The following is a 9543-nucleotide window of genomic DNA, read 5'->3' as shown; positions in this document are numbered from 1 at the left end:
AGTTATGTGAATTTCTTGTTCGTTAAATTGTCCTGCCGAATTACACTCGAGGTTTGTATTTAAACCGAGTAAATTTGTGTTGTTGCAATTCAAATCTGTTGCCTTTTAGCAATTGAACTCGAAAAACTGTCAACCTAAAAATGCTCCACCTGCGGTGTCGCATTTTTATTAGTTGACAGTTTTTCTCGTCTAATTGCTAGGCAACAGATTTTCAGCTAATCACTAAATATAAATTAAAAAGTTGTATTCGTGATAGGGTACAGTGTGATGCAGGGTTATTGTTTTGTGACGCCCACAGAACTATAAACAATGAATATTTTTGTAATATTAGTTTAAATGTAATGTTACACTAAATTTCCAATTTTTTAACAGATAGAGGTTTATATATCTATGTGTCCCAAAGATCTGCCCTTTTCTTCCGGATACTCTCCCTCAATCTTTTCAAAGCTTCCAAGTAGAACTTCTGGTTAACAGTTTGGCCCGGGGGCGTTAACTCCGCGTGCACAACACCTCTGCAATCGAAGAAACAAATCAGCATTGTCTTGATGTTTGATTTTACTTGGCGAGCTTTTATGGGACGTGGAGAGCCACCTGTCTTCCACTGACTCCATTGCTGCTTTGTTTCGGGATCCTGAACGAGGTTGGTCTCCAATTGTCATTTCCCCATTTTTAAAACGTGAAAACCACTTGTAGACTCTGGTTTTACTTAGGGCAGCATCCCCATAAGCAGTCTTAAGCATTACAATAGTTTCCGCGGCCGATTTCCCCAACAGGAAACACAATTTTACAGCCGCGAGTTGTTCTCGACAATCTGCCATCACGTTTTCGGCGAAATAGAAAAAGTTGTTTTACTAAAAAAATTCTCACGTGCGAACCGATGCACTCACAACGACGCAAACTACGCGCACTGACTCAGGAGCGTGACGCTAACGGACACCTGCTTGAACAATATTGGTTCCCCCACTCTCCTTCCCCCCGCAGTCCAATTCCCGGTACTTTTGGGTCCCTCCTCGTACACACATACAAACGCAAACCCACGCACACAGGTAAAAACACATATATATTGCTGTGATATTTCGTCTGGCAGGACGAAATTTTGGGATTCATAACTAGGATGGACAAGGGCGGTTTCCTATTTCCATGTGATTAATGTTCATAATTTAAATTTTTGTTTTGTGTCGTTGGTTAATTACTGAAACAGAAATTATTGTCAGACGAGAAAGTTGACCCCTTTCTTTTTTGTTCTGTTTTTGTTTACATTTTTAATCGCATTTTTAATTTTATTCAACGTAGATTTCTGAGAATTTTATATCGCTTTTATTCTGTTATGATTGTAAACGTTTAATTTAATTGACAGGTGGATGTTATTTATCGCCCTTTCTTTGTATTTTAAAGAAAGAAAGTTCTATTTTTCCTAGTATTTTAAGTTTTGTGTTATCTCTTAATGTCGGTTAAAATTTGTTTATAAAATTAATTTCTACCTCTAGTTTTACGTACGTTAGGGGGGAAATTTTCTGTTGTCAACTGGCTATCATTGGCTGTTTTAATTTGTAATTTTGGAAGAAGGGTTTCCTCCTTAAATAGAACGGACTGAGAAGAGGAAGGGCTTTTTGCCACAGTCAACGCAGAACTACGTTTCTTTGAAGAAGTTATTCAGCTTTTTGCCAAGTTCAGAGCGGAACTACGTTTGTTTAAATTTTGAAATCAGCGTATTGCGAGTTTGAGAGCAGATCCACGTTTGCTGAAGTTTGAAGTTTTGTTTTGGAGTCTTGAAGTTATATCGTCAGTTTGGTTGCCAGTCAGGGCCGTAATTACTTCACATTGAAGAACATTTTTTTGTTTCGTGCGTGTTACAGCCGTAGTTTGTTTTGTGTAGAAGCCAACCAGCATTGGAAGTTAGAACTGTTTCCGTTATACGTAGAAACAAGCCGAGTTCGCAGCAAGTTTGTGTTGCGGCAGTTTTCGAGGCATTTTTGGAAGTTTGGGCCTTCAATAAAGTGCGTCAATAAGGTGTGGTCGGCGCCGACTTTAGTGTGTTTGTTTAATTTGAAATTTGTTGTTTTTGTGTACCGTACTTGGATTAGAAGTCCTGGACATGTACCTAATGTAAGTAGATAAGTTTTAATTTTAGTTTTCTTTGTAACAATTGTTTGTTTTTCTTGTTGTTTTATTTTCATTGTGTGTGTGTGTGAGACCATTAAAACTGAAATTTGTAATTCTCACATTAATTTCTGTGTGTCATTCCAACGATTTCATTGTCTTTAATTCTTTGGATCCTTGCCCAAGGTCCATTTTATTTAATCAAAATTCTTAAGATCGATTTGGAATTTAAGGTCTTTGGTCCAACCCACTATCTGGTAGAAGTTAATAATTTAACTGAGAGCAGTCGAATTCCTCCTCTGTGCTGGGGAGAAGTTTTGTTCCGAGAAAGATAAGGTTTGAGCTAGCTAGCTTTGTGTACGGTCTTTTTGGCCTAAGGACCGGTGCCGAGGTGATTGCTGAAAGTCGATATTTTCATCGTACTTTTTACTAATCTGATCAACACCGCCATAATCATTATCATGTGTTCTTCGCTGAGACAAGGATTTAAAAGGTAAACGTTTTCTTTTTTCTTGTTAAAACTAGAAAAATTGGTGATGACGATTTTGGTAAAAATGCCTATTTACAAAAAATGATCAAAGTCCTCGTGTGAGATCGAAGGGACTTCAGCGCATTTTTGTGTGGCAGATCAGTGTTTTATTAGCCAATATTGACTCCACCATCAATAAGATCTTGCCGAAAGCTACCACGTTCTTTGTCGGTACCATTTTCTCACTTACCGTGCACTCGCAATTCGCGTTTGAAGTTTCGACTCCACCATCAGTAAGATCTCGTCGGGGGTTACCACATTCCCTTTGTCGATACATAGTTCCGACGTCCCGTTCATTCGTAATTCACATTTTGGTAGATTTCGCTAAAATCCCGGCATAAAATCGTATTCAACTTTTGGGTACTTCACATAGCTCGACCTTCTATTAGTGACAGAGAAAGAGAGACCGCGATTCGCGCTGTAAGAAACTTTTGGGCGCCCAAAGTCGACTACCCCTCGAAGCGCGCCGCGCAAAAGGTGGTTTATTTCGCCCCTAGGAAAAAAAAAACAAAATTCCGCCACGCAGGAGTTGTGCGCGTTGACAAGATCTTCCCGACGACACCAATTTGAAAACAATCGGAGAAAAACTGTAGAAGAAGATAGATAAAAACTGAAAAATCTCCAGGTTAGTATAATACGCTCGGGGATGGCGTCCAGATGTCGTCGACTCCAAATCTTGTAGCCCCATCCCTAACGTTCTTAATTACACGGCCCCGATAGTTACATGTACACTCCTTGCCTTTTTACAAGCGTTTTTCTACGGGCGCGCATTTACTGCCAGCCAGCCAGCCAGCCAGCCAAAGTGAGATTAAAAGCTACTTTTTACAAAAAAAATTTTTGCAAAAATGCGCTAAAAACGAACCAAAACTGAACCAATTTTAATTAATCATATGGTTCGTGCCAGTTTATGTACTATTAAACTATGGACTAATTACACTATTTAAGTCTATGAAGTATAAGTAAAAACTCTTCTCACTGAACTAATCAATTAACTACGCCACTAATTATTAAACATAACCTATATTATATTATTTCGCGCGTGAGCACAGAATAAATACAAGTCGCATTCGGCTAGTGCTTATTAATAAACACCCGCTGGCCGCTTGTATATCCAGCCGTAAGTTTTCTGCGGCTTTTGGCCATAGGCATATTAAGACCCATATGCCTATGTTTTTGGCACTTGACCGATATCGCTTTTCAAATCTTCAAGGTTGTTTACCTTAAAATTAACACACGAAAATTATATTGTACAAGACCACATTTCCTTAAAAGTAGCTGGAAAACGTTACAAAAAAATATATTGATTGCGAAATGTGTTTCAAACATTTAATTTTTTTAATTTTGAACGTTGTAATGTTTTAAAAACATTTTCTTGCTGGTTGGGTGAGCTGAAGTGGACGAAGGATGCTGCTTGTGAATTATATTTATTAGAAAATGCTCTGATAACAAGAAGACGACGACTACGACGTCGTAGAAGAGCAGTTTGGGTAATAGTACTACTCGAAAGAAATGAATTTGGGGAATTCAGACATATCTGGCAAGATTTAAAAAATCACCCGAAGCAATTATTTTATAATTACAGAAGAAGAATGATTTACACCCTAAACGCGGTACGAAACAGAAGCTAAATATTGCAACTTTCGAAAAAAATTTACTGAATTTTCCATAATATAACTAGTAATCAACTTTGGCTGCATCATCATAAATGTAAAACAGGAAAAATGTTGTACTTTTAGTACTTAATCTATAACAAATTTTTGAATATTAAAAATTTTCTACTAGTTAAATATTAAAAATACTTTTATTTAAATACACAAAAATTGGTATTATTTCTGCTTAGAATATGACGGCTGAAACCTTTGAATATAAGACTCTACCGAATGTTCACTCCCAGAAGGGCTCAGTAGATCTTCACGAATAGGAGTAGGAGCCGCGCTAGAGTTAAAATAGCTATATACCACATTTTCGTTGTTTGTCGTATATATCCTATGCTGCCACTGGATACATGTGTCTGCTCGTCAATAAGGACTTGTTACAATTTTGCTCGAACAATTTGTTTTCTTGGTCAGTTTCGAACCAACTTAAAAAAATTATGTTTTTGTAACCGTTTGTATCGAATAATCACATTAACATTTTAGTAGTCGGATGAAGGTTGCAATGCCAACCGAAATATATAAATTTTAACCTTTCAGTACTAACACGCGGTCTGTGAGACCACGGGTACAGATTTATTGTTGTAACTGAAATGCGCATGTGCAATTCTAGTCTTGTCAGTACCTTCATTTTATTCAGTCTTCTTAACGTTAGCAAAGTGTCACGTTCGGTCGTTTATTTTAGAGGCATTTTTTCTCCTTGTGGAATCTGAGACCCATGTTAGTAGTCGTGTTACACAATTTTTTTTCGTAGTAGGTGAGTCACTGGCGTAACATTTACTTTATATTGTCGTGATAACGTTTGTCTCGAATGAGTTTCGAACAACAACAAGCTCATAATCTGCGGTTATGGGAGGAAGAATGCAATACGTCAGCTATAGATTACGACGACCAGGAAGATTTTGAGAAAACCGACTTGATTGAGGAGCGTGATGGTGATTCCGAATCAGAACAAGATTTAGATGAAGAAACCACTGACGAAGATGATACATTTCCCCAGCAGGAGGCCAAGAGACGTTGTATTGAACCTTATTTTACTGGAAAAGATGAAAGTGCATGGAGAAAGCATTTACCTTCTCAAAAGGTAAGAACCCGTTCAAAAAATATCGTCACTCATTTTCCAGGGGTCCTGCAAAAAATTTGAAAAGCGTTGTAGATATATGGAAATGTTTCTTTGATGATGAAATTTTGAATATAATTCTAAATAATACAAATCTCTCCATCAGACAAGGACAATATGACAAAGAATACCGAACCGCCAGATGTACTGACCTAATTGAACTAAAAGCCCTACTAGGTTTATTATATTTCGACGGAGTACGCAAAGCAAATCACTTGAATGCCAATGATTTGTGGAAAACCAACGGTACATCCATCGAAATGTTTAGGCTAACAATGTCGCTAGAAAGATTTCGATTTCTTCTAAGGCATGTCAGGTTTGATGACAAAACCACTAGATTACAACGTCAAGAAACTGATAAATTGGCGGCGATTCGAGAACTGTTTAGTGTTTTTATTGCTAACTGTAAAAACAACTATACGCCATCAGAGTAGGTACACTACTATTGACGAAAAACTCGAAGCTTTTAGAGGAAAATGTAACTTCCGTCAGTATATTCCAAGCAAGCCCAATAGATATGGGATAAAAATTTTTGCATTAGTAGACGCGAAAATGTTTTATACTTCAAATCTTGAAGTGTATGTTGGTAAACAGCCCAATGGTCCTTATGCTGCTGACAATAGTGGAAAGTCTGTCGTTGAATGGTTAGTCGCACCTATTGCGAAAACCGGAAGGAACGTTACAACCGACAGTTGGTTCACTAGTGGAGTTAGCTGAAAGTTTGCTAAAAAACTACAGGTTAACCTTGCTCGGCACCATAAGGAAAAACAAAAGGCAGCTTCCTCGTGAATTTGTTGAAGGAAAGAACAGACCCGTTGGTTCTAGCATGTTTGCGTTTCAAGAAAATGCAACTTTGGTTTCGTACATTCCTCGGAAATCTAAAAATGTGCTTTTGTTATCAACAATTCATAGCGACGATAAAATTGATGTAAATACTGGTAAGCCAGAAATGATTACTATGTACAACGACACTAAAAGAGGTGTTGATGTTGTCGATAAGCTTTGTGCTGGATACAATTGTGCCAAAGCAACCAGAAGATGGCCAATGGTTATTTTTTATAGTGTAATGAATATCGCTGGTATAAATGCCTGCATAATATTTAGGAGCAACAATTCGAATTCCTCAATGCAAAGAAGTAGTTTTTTAGAAACTCTAGCTTTAGACTTTATCACATATCATTTAAAACGACGAACTACAATACAGCAAGTACCCAAACTGACTCGTTTGAGAATTAGAGAAATTCTTCACATGGAAGCAGAAAATATTCCCCCACAGGAGGAAAAAGAGTTTGGTCGATGTGGTTATTGTGATAGAAAAAAAAATCGGAAAACCAAGTACAAATGCTATAAATGCAAAAAATTTATGTGTTTGGAGCACATTGTCCCCATTTGCTTGGAGTGTTCAGAACATAATGAGAACATTTGAGTTTTTTTATAGTGTAGTCCTTAGTTATGTACTTTAAGTTGGTATTTTTTGCAAAATTTATAGTACAATTAGAATATTTACAACCTTTACAAAGTTATTATGCTTATATAATCACTTAAAATTATAACTTATGCCAAATTATGATTACTTTCTTGTAATAATAAAGAAATTTTGTGCACTTTTTTCTTGCGGTCCGAGAGACCTATGTTAGTAGTCATGTGTTAATAAGTCATGGTAGTAGTGAAAGGTTAAAAACGGCCTTTACATTCCGCTTAAAGCCTATACTGGACTATGACTTCCCACATCTTAATCTCTCTACATTGTGTTACCAGCCCCTAGTGCTGAGAGGGATATATGAGGATTTTCTCAAGAAAAAATTCCCGAAGTTTTTTTCTCAAAGGTTTTATATGTATTTTGAACCACTGAATCCGAATTTTCACTTCGCTAACACGCCAGAGGTGAGCTAACTGCGGCAGCCGCAAATTATTTGCGGCATTTTTACATTTTCGCCTATAACTCAAAAACGGTACGTTTTAAAAGAAAAACTATTCTATACAAAATTGTAGTCCACAAAATTTTATACATTTCACATGTAACAACCAAATCTGTAGAACCAACCAGACCGCCGCCAGCGGCCGCACCAAAACGGCTACTTTTCGTGCAACTTTTGGAAAATGCAAAAATAGTGTTCCGACATATCTATTTAATATAATTTTTCATTTCTTATCAAGTGGTGATATTGGTTTTTCATTTACATGGACTTTTTTGACTTTGAAAAGTCACATGTGCTAACCGCAAAAGCATCAAAGTGAAAAAAAAACAACAAACAAGTGAGTAGTTGAATTTCACTAAAATTCAACGTACAATCAAAATATCCGATTGAAAATAACCTCACTGGCACCGTTACCGCAGTTCAGCGTTACCACCTATATTTGATGGTTGACGAAATGAATTGATAGACACAAATATAAAATGAAATGCTCAAAAGGTTTTTTTATTGTTTAAGAAATTATAGTAAATTTGAAAACAGTCTAATCTAAAATAATTTCCACTCTTTTATTTCCCCCATCTCTCCTTCGACTCTTTCCTCGTTTTACCAAAAAACACTCTACTCCTTCTCCTTTTTCATCACTTTACGACAGCTTCCTTATTCTTTAGACTCGGGACCGGCCAGTTTGAGAGTCTTCGTAAGGACCCGGCTGTGGGTCTGTGGATGGACCTGGTTCGCGGTCTGTGGATGCAGTGGACTGGTCCACTACTGCATCGGGTACTGGGGTATCTTCCTGTTTGCTGGTTTATTGGTAGCAAGAGGGAGTGCCATGATAGAAGACAAACATCGTGAAACCCCAACTTGCAGAGGAGATAGATAGGACAATGGTCTCATACCTGAAAGTAAGCAGTCAGCTACTGCAAGTGACTTCTTCAAGGCCATCCAGGAATTTTCGGTTGGAGGGTACCGTTTGGTGTCATACACTTTAGAGCGTGCATCCTCAAAAAAAAAAAATAGCTGCTGCTGTTTGAACGATTCTCAATCTTTCTTCACCATTTGATAACCTCTCATCATACCAGCAGCTTGTAAGAAGCTTGTGTCCTAGAGATTTGAAACATACAGCGTAAGGGGTAGTTGCTGTTACCAATACATCATCGCCAACCTTTTCTATTAGTCGTGCTTTCACTGTCTTTGGGTGAGGACGAATGTTACTATCTATCAGATTTATCAGTTCGTCAACTGTAAATTGACATTCCTCACTGTTTTCAAGGAACGTGAAAACCGTTTGTATTGCATCTTCTAGATTATCTTTGGGTCTGCCAGGGCTTGTGCGCTGACCTATTTTAGGTGCATAGAGATTTTTCATGCAATTAAAATGATACTGTGCATTTGCAGCTGGCAAATCAAGCACTGATTCTATACGAGCAATAATGGCATGTCCATAATCATGGCTTTTTCACCTGTTTGGCGGCGTACTTTGGTGGCACTTGAAGGAGAATTGCAAGACTTGTGAACGTAATTGGGGCGTTTGAACTTCCTTAGTCTTCTTCAGTGGGCGGGGTTTCAACCAAGGCTGCTTTACAAACCCAACCCACTATACCTTTAAAAATATCCATGCCCGAACCCGGATTCGAACCAGGGACCCTTAGCACCCAAGTTTAGCTTTAACTGAACTGCGCCACCTAAAGGAAGTAAGACAAAATTTGGTAGCTGAGCGTTGAAAATCACGAATATGAAATTGGTTTTTAAAAATTGGACAAAAAAGTCACTACAATTTTTGATCGGTCAAGGATTCCACGTAAAGATTAATCATAAGTAAACTACAGACATAAAATGAGAAAAAGACCTACAATAATTATTATTGTCTTTTGACCTAAGCGTTAACACATAAATTTTACTTAGTGCCCGCATTAAAGCATGTTAGGAAAAACCTTTTTTTACAAATTTGCATAAGACGTACTACTGATAACTTGACCGGTAGATACTGGTGCCCAAAAGAGGATTATAAGCTTATTTTCGACCCTTTACAATAAAATTGTTCCTTATCTTCCACAAAATACACCAACTCGGAAATGAGATTGAAAAATGTGAGAGACATATCCATTTCATGATCAAATTGTGTTTACACATCAGAGCAAGTTACGCGATTTTAGTTTGTCAGAAAATGTTGAACCGAAAGGCAGTGAATTAAAATTGTTACCATATGTATGCTAATAGGCCTGCAGG

General features: G+C 37.5%; 1 protein-coding gene across 1 annotated transcript; it reads right to left on the bottom strand.

Annotated features, from left to right (window-relative positions):
• Positions 1 to 388: 388 nt before the first annotated feature.
• Positions 389 to 818, bottom strand: LOC116163931 (protein GVQW3-like). The gene is made up of 2 exons (XM_031478063.1): positions 592 to 818; positions 389 to 512 (listed from the first exon to the last, which is right to left on the bottom strand). The coding sequence occupies exons 1-2, from the start codon at positions 816 to 818 to the stop codon at positions 389 to 391; spliced, it is 351 nt and encodes a 116-aa protein (XP_031333923.1).
• Positions 819 to 9543: the final 8725 nt, after the last annotated feature.

This window comes from Photinus pyralis, unplaced genomic scaffold (genome assembly GCF_008802855.1).
Source record: "Photinus pyralis isolate 1611_PpyrPB1 unplaced genomic scaffold, Ppyr1.3 Ppyr1.4_LG1, whole genome shotgun sequence".
Lineage (NCBI taxonomy): Eukaryota > Metazoa > Arthropoda > Insecta > Coleoptera > Lampyridae > Photinus > Photinus pyralis.
This window is presented reverse-complemented; position numbering and strand designations above follow the sequence as displayed.

What these genes read in the sequence shown, in the direction of transcription:
- LOC116163931 (XM_031478063.1), bottom strand. Translation starts at nt 818, where the DNA reads ATGGCAGATTGTCGAGAACAACTCGCGGCTGTAAAATTGTGTTTCCTG. An exon ending in ATGGAGTCAGTGGAAGACAG is followed by an intron (nt 513 to 591) that starts GTGGCTCTCCAC and finishes CTTCGATTGCAG; the next exon opens with AGGTGTTGTGCACGCGGAGT.